General features: G+C 35.0%; 1 protein-coding gene across 1 annotated transcript in view; it reads right to left on the reverse strand.

Annotated features, from left to right (window-relative positions):
- The window catches only part of STRN (striatin), a 56,310-nt gene that overhangs the window by 9,314 nt on the left and 32,577 nt on the right, over window positions 1-14,419 (reverse strand). The window contains exons 6-10 of the mRNA XM_048934969.1: window positions 12,456-12,591; window positions 10,554-10,689; window positions 8,075-8,185; window positions 5,109-5,252; window positions 3,448-3,584 (exon numbers count right to left, since the gene is read on the reverse strand). Coding sequence (XP_048790926.1) covers window positions 3,448-3,584; window positions 5,109-5,252; window positions 8,075-8,185; window positions 10,554-10,689; window positions 12,456-12,591 — 664 coding nt within the window. The remainder of the gene's footprint in view (window positions 1-3,447; window positions 3,585-5,108; window positions 5,253-8,074; window positions 8,186-10,553; window positions 10,690-12,455; window positions 12,592-14,419) is intronic.

A 14,419-nucleotide genomic window follows, 5' to 3' on the forward strand; every position in this document is an offset into this window, starting at 1 on the left:
TCGAAAGTTGACGTACCTATTGGCTCATTCATTAACACTGGGCTTGAATCAAGCAAACTGCTGTGCCTGAATATCTGAAGTATCACTGACATGTTATCTATCAAGTAAAGATCTAACAGAAATGGACAGCTGTCTAGCAGTGCAGAAAGGAAAACAATCTAACATATTTACTTTAGGCAATACAAGTTCTGTGATAATACATGACAAGATGATCTTGCCAGAAAACAATTTAAAAAAAGGCAAAAAAAGTCTTGGCTACATACTAAGAATGTAACTGGCAAGCACTAAGATATTATATACACAGAGATAAGTACTTGGCAATGAATGCATTTTACATAGATCCAGTAAGAAAGCCTTAAAAAATAAACAGTTACTTCAACATTTTTCCTCTGAGCAGACTATGTAAAATGCCAAACGGACTTCAATGACTTTGTCAACCAAGACTGCCACAGTTAAATTTGCCCTGCTATAATCACTACAAACAATCCATTAGTAAAACATTGACATAAACAATCATGCTTAAGATACAAATAATTTCACTATACTGAAAGCTATGGATAATCTCAAATAATTAGGTGTCATCAACTTCCATAAAGAAATAATTATCATGAGACACTTTGAGAATCTACATTTTATTCTAGAATGTGAACAAAAAATAGGTTGCTTTGTTTTTATTTTTAATGTTATTTTTGGATTTATTACTATGCTTCATTGAGGAGGATCTACAGACTTTAAACAAGTAAGGAGGCATAGCAAAAAGTGGGTTCAGTCTCATTGTATTTCTTAGTAATTATGTACTGTCTGTTCACTGAGACTGCTCAGTTTCTTTGCCAGTCTACTGAGCTCAGCTGGCTCAGGGAGGGAACAGACAAATGCTGGAGCTGGTGCAAGGATGGGGCAGGACTGCAAAGTTAGTAGCACTATCAGATTTTCTGGAGATTGGCCAGAAAGTCTCAGTAAAAAGGGTACAACACACACACAGTATCCACAGATAACCGTAGTAGAATTTATCTGCCTGAAGATAAGCATCTAGTACCTATTAAGGCAATGGAAGAAACTGAACCTGGCCTCCAGGTGCCATACCAGATACACAGGTCCTGTGTCTAATCCATAAACGCTCCAGATTGCCTAACAAGACCACGCCAACACTGACAATAGCATTCACAGTTTGTTTCTCATTCAGAGGTGTTCTTTCAAAAGAGTGCAATATGATATGCACTCCAGTTGTTGGAGTGGATCCACAGGAGGGCCACAAAGATGATCAGAGAGCTGGAGCACCTCCCCTACAAGGACAGGCTGAGAGATACAGGGCTCATCAGCTTGGATAAGAGGAGACTCCAGAGGGGCCATATAGCGGCCTTCCAATACAGGAAAGGGCCCATTGGAAAGCTGAGGAGGGACTTTTGATAAGGTCACGTAGCAACAGGATGAGGGGAAATGGTTTTAAACAGGAAGAGGGTAGATTTGGACTAGATATTAGGAAGAATTCTTTATTGTGAGTGTGGTGAGACACTGGAACAGGTTGCCCAGGGAGTTTGTGGATGTCCTCTCCCTGGTAGCATTCAAGACCAGGCTGGACGGAACTTCGAGGAACCCAGTCTACAGGGAAGTGTCTCTGCCTGTACTAGCAAGGAGGTTGGAACTAGATGATCTTAAACTTAAAGGTGCCTTCCAACCCAAACCACTCTGTGACTCTATAATTAGCTTATATATTGTGAAGTAGACTGGGGACAGTTTCACTCAGGAGATCAGCAGCAGAGGTGGACACAGATCCTAGTCCTGATGTGCTGTCTGTATGGCCACCCCATCATCACTCCCTCTTCATTCACTCCCAAGAGCTCCAAGAAGGTCAGTTACTAACAGGACAGCTGGCCTCCTTGTCTCTCTTCCCACTAAAATACAACAGAGAGGTAGCCTGAGATTTAAAAAGCACAGTTGATAGGGAGGAGAGAGGAGGAGTCCACTCCATAATTACCACCTGACTTGGTTTTGCTTTTAATTGTTATGTCTGTGTCTAACTATACAATGCATACAACTTGAACACACCAGAAATAGCTGTGGTATGCAGACAGGATTACAAATATGTCTGATGCAGAAAGTTGAAGGCAAACAAGCAAGAACCAGCTGCAAAGCCTAAAACCTCCAGTTTACTACACAATGTGTTATCAGTATATTAAATGTAGTAATTCTGTAGTTTAGATGCTCTTACATAGAACTCATTCTGTTATGAAGTTCTGCAACAAATAAATATTTTCTCATTTAAGTAATATATTAAAATAATCTACTACTAATTGAAAGCCATTCTTTAATTTACAGCCAGTCAAAGCAGTGTTTGAAAAACCTAAACAATAAAATGAAGTGGGGTAATACTGCTATGTTTTGGAAGAAAATAATCAAGTAAACACAACACTGAGAAAACAGAGTCTGAAAAGAGGAAACTGCAGCTCTTGAGAGAAAAATACACTTAAAGACTGATTCACACAGAACTTTTAAACTTCACTGCCTGTATAATATAGAAGTGACTCTATAAAACCTACTACATTTCTAGTAATTCTACTAAATCCTACCTCATTCTCAATTGGCATCTGACAGAAGATGTGAAGTGGTCCAAAATAAAAGCAGATTATATTATTTGTAAGCTAAGCTTCCAAGGAAAATCAAAAGGGAAAACTAATCATTCATTTTGCTTCAATAAAGCAACAAGAGCAAAGAGCTTTGCAAACAATTTTTTTTTTCAACTGTCAACACTGGAAAAGATAAGGGGTAAGGTAAGCATGACTATGAATTCCTGATATCTGGACCTCACATAGGATTTAACAAGTGAACAAATAGAAATAAATACACCCAGTCATGCATGATAGGATGCAACAGATAAAGAAATGCTAGATTCCGTAAACAAAAGCTCTTAACTCAAGATGTAGAAACAAGTTATATGCACACTTGATCAATGAAGTCAACATTAAGCTTCCATGCATATCACATCTTCTGAATGTATAAAATCAGAATCTAATTAAGTTTAACTGGGAAAAAATGAAATTTGTACATCAATTTGCTATATTTTTGGAGAGAAAGTTGGGAAAGGTTAACAAAAAAATTGAGTCCAGATTAGGAGATGATGTGAGACACTGAATCTTACTTCATTGAAGCTCTGATGATTCCTGAAGAGTCATGCTCAGAAACCTGCATATCTCTACAGCATCATTGCAAAAATGTGTGTAAACTTAATAATATTAAGTATATAATGCATGTAAAAAAAGGGCTTGCGTGGCAAGAATGAAATCTGCTGCATACGAGACAAAGATATTTAAAAGGAAAATTTGTGACATCCTTTGGCAGCATAATTTTAACAGGAAAAGGTTTGCTGCAGAATCTACACACGTATAACTTGCATATGCCTTCATCAAGTAGAGACAAGAAGACATTGAGTTCCCTTTAACAACCACTTACATCATAAGCCAGCGAATCTGCCTCATTGGCCACTGTGAGGCCAGCCAGCTCTCCAAGACCCAGCTCATTTTCAAGGGTTTCATCTGTTCCCATAATGAAAGATTTCCCTGAAGAAGGAGGGAATGTTAAAGCTTCCACTGCAAGAAAAAAAAACAAACAAAAAAAACAACAAACACAAAACAAACCCTGAAACACAAGCATATGCAATGCTGATTTATAAAAGTATATTTTCTACTTTCAAAATACTAAGTAGCTGAGTGCAAAAAAAATGTAAGAGGATCACTGTACGTACCAATAAATTGCATCCTCTGAACATAAACTTCAGAAAGACTATGCTACCATTCACCCTTATATAATGCAAAAGTAACACAGAATGAACAAACACTATGGTTTACAGTGAACAGTCTGATTCATTCAGGCTGCTTCCCCCTTGTCTGAAGGCATTGGGTACAGACACTATTCAATTCCTCTCCAGGTCATTCAGCATAACTAACCCAATCTTCCTGATCTTTCCATTCCACTCCATACCTCTAAGAAGTATCCTGTTTGCTTTCTATGACCTTTGAAAGAAATAAAAGCCCTTCAGCTCTGCTGTTTGATTAAGTCTCTTAGATATTACCTTTTAATTACAAGCACCTCTTCATCACCCTTAAGTCTAAACTTTTGTTGTCTTCATTCTCTCTACAATGTTATACTCCACTCAGTACCCAATGCATACAGAATGTCAAATTTGGAAAGCTACTAGAATTTAAAAAAAACAAGTATATGCCAAAAATATCAATAGGTCTCAAATTTACAAACAAATATGCAACTAGTAGCTTGCAACACCAAATTCAGACTAATAACAGTCAACTGTCCTCTTTTGTTTTCATCACACCCTGAGTCTCTGAATTAAAAACACAATCCTGAAAGGAAATGAGAATTGAGTTTTACTAATATGGCTCTCAGTATATGTAAGGAAAGTTAGAAAGGAAACATTCAACAAAAAATTCTTACACTTCTCCAAGTGTTGCTAAGTTACCCTCTTCTTTCATAAAGAAAATCACAAAGCATGTAGGAAATAGAACTAGTGAGATCTTCAGTAACTATGCCACACACCAGAGCTTTTTATGCATCTTAATTATAATCTGGACAACTTACATTTTCACACTCACTGTAAGACTGCAAAGCCAACACCATGTCTTTCTCATTTTTCTAAATACATATTTGCCATCTAAATAAATAGCATGATATGATCTTTTACAAGTTTATATATCCTGATATATTAATGGTGTGTATTGCAGCAGTTCAAATGTTGATTCAAATACTTGATTTAGCAACTTACAGGAGCAATATTAATGAAGGAAATCACATGCGATGCTGCAAAGATGAATGGCTTCCCATACAAGCAAGTAACTTAAGGACCTCATGTTACAAGCCACCAAATGCCAAGTAAGCTTTTCCACCACGTTGAAAATATTCAACCAGAGTTTTACTTAGGTTGGTGTCTTTACCTTCCTAATAACTGGAGGGGAGGACTGCATTACTGCATTTAGACAGAACTGGTAATACTGAATCAGTATTTGTGAAGTGCTTGGAACATCTTGGAGGATACTCTTTAAGCAAAAGTAACTATAAACATCTACCCTTTACAAAAGTGTAGGCATGTTTTTAATATTTACCTTCATCTGTCCTGTTTATCTCATGTTCAATCAGCCTTGAGCTACTGGGTCTAGAAGAAGGTGCAACAGATGGCTGTAATGAAGGGAGATCATCAACATCTCTCAAGTTTGCAAGCATATCTTGCAGCTTTGACCTGTTGGGCCCTAACCAGAAAACAAACAAACAAACAAAAGATAGTTTATGGATCATTTGTAACAGCGTTACTTATTATATCAGATACAGCATAGCAGCACATGCAACAAAGAATCCCACCTTGCATTAAAATGTTATGACACACACAAGAAAAATGAGCACCTATTTGCAGTAATATCGAATTATCCAGCGTGAAATGAATTTATTGAAAAGAAAGTGGTAGAAGCAACCAAGAATTGTGAATGCACAACTTTCCCCACATTTATACATTCACACTGCCAACTGCATGGAATGATGAAGAATGCCTCCAACTGAATCACAGCAACAGTGATTATATTATTTACTTTTCGAAAACAATTGATAGCATTTGTGAATATTTCAGTATTTGTGCATCAGGTTCTTTGTGCAGCATATGCTTATCATAAGATGATCGTTTTCAATTTGTTTGTGCAGTAGTGTAGGACTGTGGAACTATATCATCTAAAGGAATATAACTACATTAAAATATAAATACAACCGGATTCATTGGCCTACTTCCTGAAGCTGTATATGGTGAAGACCCATGCCCTTCTTGACACTTACCTGTGCTTTGCTCCATCATTTTCCCACATCCCTGTTTTGACTGTTTTATATAGGATTGAGGTTGAAACATATCTTCGGCAGTTTTTCCTGTTGTAAGTTTAATTAAGAATGGGAAAATGTCTTACCCATAGTCCATTATGTTTTTTTCCTAGACCAGTAATAATACAGCTATTTTCAAGCAGCTTTAACACAGAAGTGTACTTTAATATATTTATGCTCTTATTACTCCACAGGAGCGTTTACTACAGCCTTGCAAAATCATAGGTTTACTAATGTAATTGCAAACGCCACTTTGTCCACCCTAACCATAATGATAGTTAATTGACTAAATTGTGCTTAACTCATTAGTCACAAAGATATTATTTGATTGAGGTAACAGTAAGTAGGATTTTGCAAGATTGCTTTACTACAGTATTTGATCTACAATACAACAATATTATACTTGGTAGTAGTTCATCATCTAAACATGTTTTGTGATGAAGCTAAAGTTATAGTAACAAGATTTTTTTAGTTTTGTTTCATAATTTAATGTCAAGATATTTAGTCCCTTCTTCTTCCCCACACTTCCTTCCGTGCATTCTTCACCACGTGCAATGCAACAAATAGCTGAAAATGACTCACTTCCCAATTTTTCTGCATTGATGCCTATCCACCTATGGCTTGCCCATGGTCTCCCAAGATCAAAGCAATTAAATCAATCCAAAAGATACTATAAATGTACTGAGTAGTTTTCTTTATGAAGGAACACTGGTTGACCAAGCACTGCCATACATCAGAAATTTTTTTCATAAACATACAGAACAATTTTCAGTAATATCTACATCTATATGTAGTTAAATTTCAGTTTTGTTACCAAAAAGAAATAGTATTTAATAGTTGTTCAAGAAAATAACTTCAATTATTTCATGAAATCACTTATGCTAGCTTAACCCTACAACTATCCACCCTGACATAATAGAACACATCTGTGTATTTTAAAAATAACAGACAAGTTAAAAATACCAATTTTACTGAAAATCTTAACCACAAGGAAATTTTAAATCAATTTTATGAATCACAAGCACTTCGGTTGTTCAACTCAACTACTTACTGAGTTGCAAATTCCAGTAACTGAAATGATTCCAAAGATGACAAAAATATCTGAGAAATTTGAAGATTAACTTCAAAAAGTTTATTCTGTGTATTTGATTAAGATTGATCTATTTCAGCAACATAACCAACTGCAGAGCAATAAGTAGTTCATCACATCAATACAAAATCTAACACCAGTCAGCCTCTAACAGTGATATGAGGATCTGACACCTTTTGTATCTTTGTGCATATCTTCTTGGAAGTGAAAGTATCACTGGAATTAATAAGCATCTTTCCACAAAGAGAGAAACCACTCTCATTTCTTACTGGACTACATGCAGTGCTACTAATTTACATCATTTGCATATGAATTCTCAGTATGGTTAGATTTTTGAAATAAAGCTACAAATACAAAAAAAAAAATATTTTAAACACTTCATTGAATTCAAAATGTTTCAACTCTTAGTTCAGAAAAACATTGTTTTACAAAATGGATTTGCGTTTCAAGAAAGGAAGCCAAATAATTATAATACAGGGCTAGAAACTGTATTTCAGATACTGATCACAGTTTTTTGTTTGGATAAAAGTATCCAACGTTTTTAAATATTAGTCCAACAAAAGCAAATCAATAAATCCCATGATTTACAAATAAATGGATGGTTAGAATTGCTTCCTATTTCGAGCCCTGCAGAACAAATTATGATGACAGCATGACTTTCATGTCGTGAATGTTAAGTATAAACAGGGGTAGAAATTAACCTGTTTTTTCCTCTGTCATCTAACACGATACTCCAGACAGCTTCTATATGGCTGTTCAATTTGCATACTAGACTTCAATTCTCCCTGTGAAACTGGAATGTTTTCAGCTAAGAAAGGGTTATGAAATTTTCTATATTGAAGCGTGAAGTACTAAAACAATGCATTTTATAATTTACATTTCTGCAAGAATTTTTAATTAATCCAGCGCCTGTTTGGAAGAAACCATCTAATCCAACTACTTATCAGGTAACTTGATTGACTATCATTAATTTCAACCCCTGGGAACTGGTGAACAGGAAAGCAGTCAGGAGCAGCAAAGTAAGAGAGTAAGTAATTTTAGGAAAACATTGAGAGAGAGATAGAATTAAGGGTGTGAAAGATGTAGGATTTATGATTTTAAAGCGCAATGTTTTCCACTTACTCTTCACCCCCTTTTTCCCCTTGCGCTCCTTTTTGTATTGTTCCTTGAGTTTGGTTATTACTCCCTGGTCGACATTCCAGGCTTCAGGCATGAGACATTGGTCTTCCTTTTCTAAACAAAGTGAAACAAATGAAACATCCTTTTTCAGTCATGTCACCAAGTGATCTCCAACTGAAGGAGGTAACAGCTGGTATTGGTACTTGCCTTATTTCAAACAGACAGAAATAGTACCGAGCTCATGAAAGCTATGAAACTGCTACTCCCATTCCACTTTTATTTGCTCAGTTTTCTTTACAAGAAATTGAGATTTTAAAATTTCACGTCTAATTTCCTTAACTAGATACACAGCTGTTCATAAAATGTAAGCAACATTTACTTTACAATACATCAGCTTTTCTTTCCCCCAAGGAAAGAACTATTATGCATGAAAAGAAGTTATGCTAAAGCTATGTTTGTCATAACTTTACAACTCAGATTTTGTGTCACTGTGTTTCAAATATTCATTTCATTGTCTCTGTGGTATGTTGTTATTAACACAAAGCAGCAGCCCATCTAAATTTTTGTGGAACATAGTATACGCATCACCAAGCATTGAATAAAAAGCCCTGAAGAACCTATGAAATTTCACCAGAAGGAGACAGCCTGAGTTATTAGTCTTAGAAAAAGCTACAGAAACATTTCAATATATCTAATGAATAAAATCCCACTTTTTTAAAAAAAGACCTCTTTCAAATTGCTTTTTCTAGGGAATTATTTAGAAAAATTATTTCCTACAGACTGTCCCCAGATACTTCCTACATGTCTACAGGTTCTGTTCAACTTTACAAGCAGATCTTGAACTACTGTGCAAGTGGTATAACGTGCTTAATTTAAAAGTCAGCTGACTGCTCCTGAGAAGCTAAGGACACATTTTACAGATTACTGTAACTGACTGGCAATGTTTAGGATCAAAAATGAAGCAAGGACTTTCTATGTTGCTTCTATACACAGTATTGCTCAATACACAATATTGGTGCTTTATGCCATATTTTAACAGTTTCTTTTGCAAAATTAACACCAGTGATCCGTAAAGGCAGTTCCTTGAAGAAATTTATTCTTACATGCCATTATTATGAGACACACAGACTATGAAATAAAAATAACTGAAAAACCCGAAGGCCTGTAACTCAAAGAAAATCCCCTAACATTTCTAGAGATTGAACTATTTCTGACGACAATTTATTTTTAATGTTAGACATTTGCTCATTTTTTTTTACTCATCTGTCATCAATGAAAGTAAAAAGAAACTGAAGGTGTGAATCTGAGAACAAAAAAGCTCCTGTTGGCATACTAGCTTTTCAGTGACATAAGCAGTAGGTACACTTTTCAAGCATAAGTGGATAGACAGATCTTCAACTTTGGAGAGAAGAAATATCAGAACAACTTCAAACAATTTATGATAAAAAAGGGCAACATCTCTAAATTTGCTTGGTGATCAGAATGCTGACTTTTGTATCTAAAAACATTGAGAGGTACTCTCTCAGCAAAGAGGCTACTACTACTGAGGTAATAATTTGTAATCACTGTATTTGTAATAATATAGAAATTTGGAGTCCAACTACAAGCTCGTAACTTCACTGAAATACTGTATCTCAGAATTGTTAGCTCATGTGAGAGCCACTGCTGCCATGGTCGGTTTCCATCAATGTTTCAGTACCATTATAAAGATTAATTATCTCCCATTCATCTTCCACAGCTCCAATCTGTCTCCATTAATGTGTAAAACTTTACAGAGAAGCTTAAGGAGGAAACAACCACTCATAAAAACATTCAGTCAGTTCTCTTCCTCCTTCTATTCTCTGTGCAGTGCATTTATATGGAATAATTATTGCAAGATAAAGTGGATCCTGCCATTTTTGGCTGCAGGACATGAACTTCAAGAATATAGAGAACAGTTTGTGAAATTTCACTTGGTGACTGGGGGGCTTAAACATACACACTTTTAATAACTTGTAACAGAAAATTTGAGAAACAGAATGAATCATTATTTCCACATTGATAACATGTAATTGTATTTCAACTAGTTCAGTTCTTTGAAATGCATTACTTTCCGTGTCAAAGTTGGAGACAGCAAAGAATGTTTGAAATTGTAAAATACATCTGTATCAGAGTCCCTCATTAGAAAGGGGCACTGGAAAAATCACAGAGATTCCACTCATAGAACTGAAGTTCTATTTGCCCTGTTACTAAAAAAAGAACAGAGACACAATGACTGGAAGCAAAAACTTCCACAAACCCTCACATAAAAGCAGTATAAACAAAAATGAGAATATCATCTCACAAGAATCTCAATCTGGCAACGAACATAACAATAACATACAAACATAACATACAAATATAAAAAAGGTCCTCCCATTATGACAGAGACCACAATCAACCAATCAGAACATGCTCTTACTGCATTTTCTTTCTCCTGATACATTCCATTACATTTCCTTACCCCAGTCTGTTCCATCTCCTGAACTTCTCGATTCCCCATCACCTTCATCTGAGGTAACCAAAAAGTCAAATTCTTTCAAAGCTTCTTCTGTATCTCTGTCTTCACTACTGTCAGACAGCACTCTTTTCCTTACAATCTGAAATACGAGGAAGGAAAGAAAAAACTGAATTAAATAACATGATGTTTATATCTAGCAGTACTGTTTTCAACTAAATTGTAATACAGTACAATACAAAATTGTAAGAGGATGTTTAAGAAGCAGGAAGAAAGTACTAATAAACCTTAAATTAACATAAAGATTTCCTTCAAATTTCAAAGTAAAAATGAAAATCATCTGTACAATTACTTCCTGTAACCATCAATATTCAATCACTTGATAATGAATCTACATTGATGTATATGATTATCAGTCTTTTTAATACCAGAAAAGTACAAATCTTCTTTTGATAGAGATAAAAAAAAAACAACCTAAATACACGCAGAACAAAAAAACCCAACACAATGCCATAGGAAGAACATAAGCAAAGCCAAATTGTCTCAACTATTCTGAAAATAACCTAACTCACCTCTGAAATCACTCTACTAATGGACCAAAAGCTTAGCCTAGAAAAATACCTAAGGAAAGTGCTAATTTGCTTAGGTTTGGCAAAAATAATTTCATCCTGATATGTCTTTAGACATTTCAGATATTTATACACAGTACTTCCATGCTTAAACTGCATTTTCCTAATCTAATTCTAAAGCAAATTTGGTATTGGGAAAATATACATGTTTTAACAAAAGACCTCACAGTATGCTTCTTGTAATAAATTTACTTTTCCTTCAATACTCAAAATGAACTAGCTGCCTTAAAGTTATTTGATTAACTGGCAAATTAACAAATTTGAAATAAGTAGGGAAAAAAATATTTCTATAGCAAAAGAAAAATTACATTAATCATGTACTTTGACTTGGGACCTTGCTATAAGTCAATGTGAAGATACTTCAGTACCTAGGGCAACATCCCATAGTTCATGAGGACGAATGGCTGTTTTCTCTGAATACGATGAACCAATTTCACAGCCTATAACAAGACTAAACACTAGACTTAACATTCCTGGCAGGTTTAGTGAACATAGTATGTTATACATTATATTACAGAGTTGTCTCAGACAGTAGTTCACAGGTCATCAATTACAAGATTCTCTTTAAAAATAACTTTATAACTGGTATTTTTAAGCAGTCATTCTTACAATTGATCATAAAAATGATCCATTTTATCCACTGTAAGTTATGTCTTCTTAAATTTTTGGATGCATAATTCAATGAATAAATATTCATTCCAAAAATAAGAGGATAAAATTGAGTATTATTTGCGTGTATGTATTTAATGACATTTGACCAAATGATGTTGCAAAGTATACACCACGAGGCAGGGAATCAGGCTTTGACTGAATACACAAACCAGTTTATTAACCACATTTTGAAATATTTCCAGTTATACTTTTTCTTTCTTCAATAACTCACTTAAATCAAAAGTGGTATTTCAGTTCTGCACCCTACAAGCAGAAAATTCTACATGTCACTTTAAATATAAAATGCACTGAAAAAAGTTAAAAAATAGTAATAATTTTAAAAAGATATCTGGTACTTTAAAAACTGCATCGAACATATATCTAAAGTACTAGTTGGTATGAAATAGCAGTTCAAAATATGTCACTGCAAACTTCCAGCAAGACAGATAGCAAAGTTTAACTTGAATGCATGAACTCCTCCTGTGCACACATGCTTGGACAGACCATCGTAAAGATGCATTAATGATTTGCACGTGTACATACACAGTCATATACTTTGCATATAGGCATCTCATTAATCTCACTTTTTCTGTTCTTCGTAACTTTTTCAATTATTTTTTCCACTCACTGTTGCGGTATCAATGATTGTTTTCTCTCTTCCTTCAATATCCTCCTCATCTTCTTCATCACTGAAGTCTGCAGCTGCATTTTCAAGGAACTTGAAGGTCTCTAGCAGAGAGGCAGAGTCAGTCAATTCTGGCTTCCTAAACAACAACAACAACCACTGTGAGTCAAAAGAAACCATTACAACATCACTTTTGCATTTACCAGTCTGTTCTGTTTTATGGTGTCTAACAACACATGAAATTAAAATAAGCCTACAGGGAAAAATGCACTATTTACAGAAAAAAACATTTGTGGCTTAAAAACCTAAATGTTATCCATAAATTCATCTTATTACAACCATTATTCTTTATCCAGCTGCAATTACCAGGCACTTCACAGTTTGTTTTTTTTTTGTTTGTTGTTTTTTCCATTTTTAATTTTAGAAGCATTTTTAAGCACTCTCCAGCTGTTACACACCCCAAAGCTTTATCAATACTGATATATCAACACAGAAAGCTGTAGGAACCAAGGTATAAGTTACAGCTCCACTAAGCAGGTTGTCACACGCACCCCAGGGTACAGGAAAACTTTGCTGGTGCTCAATGATGTTCTCCATCTTGTAGGAAACAAACTCTAGATCTATCATCCATTAACTTTTGTGCTAAATTTGCCTTATAAAATGATATAAGTGACTCTTCTGTAGATGTTAACACTAAACAAAAGAGGAAAGAATCAAAACTGGGTGAAATCATGACTACCAACACTGGCACAAACTCAAGGAGTGTCTCCAGAACAGGAGCTAAAAGAGTTGTCATATTAACAGCTGAAGAGGAAGAATTCAAAAAATAGAACTGTAACCATTAATGAAATTCTAATAAATGCAAAATTAAAGCAATTCCAAAATTATTAAGGGGTATAATGTTTTCTACGCAGAAGATGAACTTCTTTATCAGAGATAAAGTGGTGAAAAAATACATTTAGTGTGAACTGTAGTAAAACCCTTTAAAGTACTTCTATGACTTTAAAATTACAAAGGAGACAAACTTTGCTGTTGTTTTCTTACCTTTAACCAGCAGTTGATGTTGTTCATCACTACATGTACGTCATCTTGATTTTCACAACCACTGAAACCATAGAAGTCTCTCCCTCTCATTTAAGAATTATAGTTCTAAACTGTCTTGTACAGTCATCCCTTCTGACAGTAAGTGCCTTACTAACGCTGTATTTTGCTTCTGCTACGACCCATTTAAAAAGGTTCAATCAACTAACAGTGCTATACAGTAAGGCCTTGTAAACTCCCTATAGTGTAAACACCTGATTATCTGTCCATCAGCCTTTTATTCCAGAGTTTCTTCATAACACTTTGCCAAGGCTTATTACAGGAAACATTCAAGGTCAAAAGCTCCGATGTGTAATATGGCGTGATAAACAAAACAATTCCTCCTTTATGCTGTCTCCACTCAATTATTTCTAGGCATACATGATAATCATTAGCAGAAGTGGCTTCTGTATAGCTCCAGTATGTCTGCATCTTCATTAGACAATTTGTCATCCTATTCTTTTACCCATCTGCATTGACTGAAAATACCTGTAACAATTTCACTTGCCACTATAAATTCCACTTACACAGAGCACAATATACAGTGATGTACTGCTGTGCATGTTCATGGTCACTGGTTTTACCGACTTTATTAATTCTTCTTTCCCTTATCTTAGATGAGAACTGTCTCAAACATGCTTCCAATTTGCCTTGCTTCTTGTAATATTTTGTCCCTGACAAACCTGAAAGCACTATGTAATGCTGTTCTTTTTCCTCAAGTAATCACTGCACAGGCAGACTATAATGATTAATCTGTATCATCTATAATACCTAATTTGCAGCAATAATACAGTTTCAAAGAAATCCTATGGGACTGTTATTTTACTGTTTCCAATGCACAAATGTAATGTGCTTCACTTTAAAAAGTTCTTGTTTTTTTAGGCATT

Source organism: Lagopus muta, chromosome 2 (genome assembly GCF_023343835.1).
Source record: "Lagopus muta isolate bLagMut1 chromosome 2, bLagMut1 primary, whole genome shotgun sequence".
NCBI lineage: Eukaryota > Metazoa > Chordata > Aves > Galliformes > Phasianidae > Lagopus > Lagopus muta.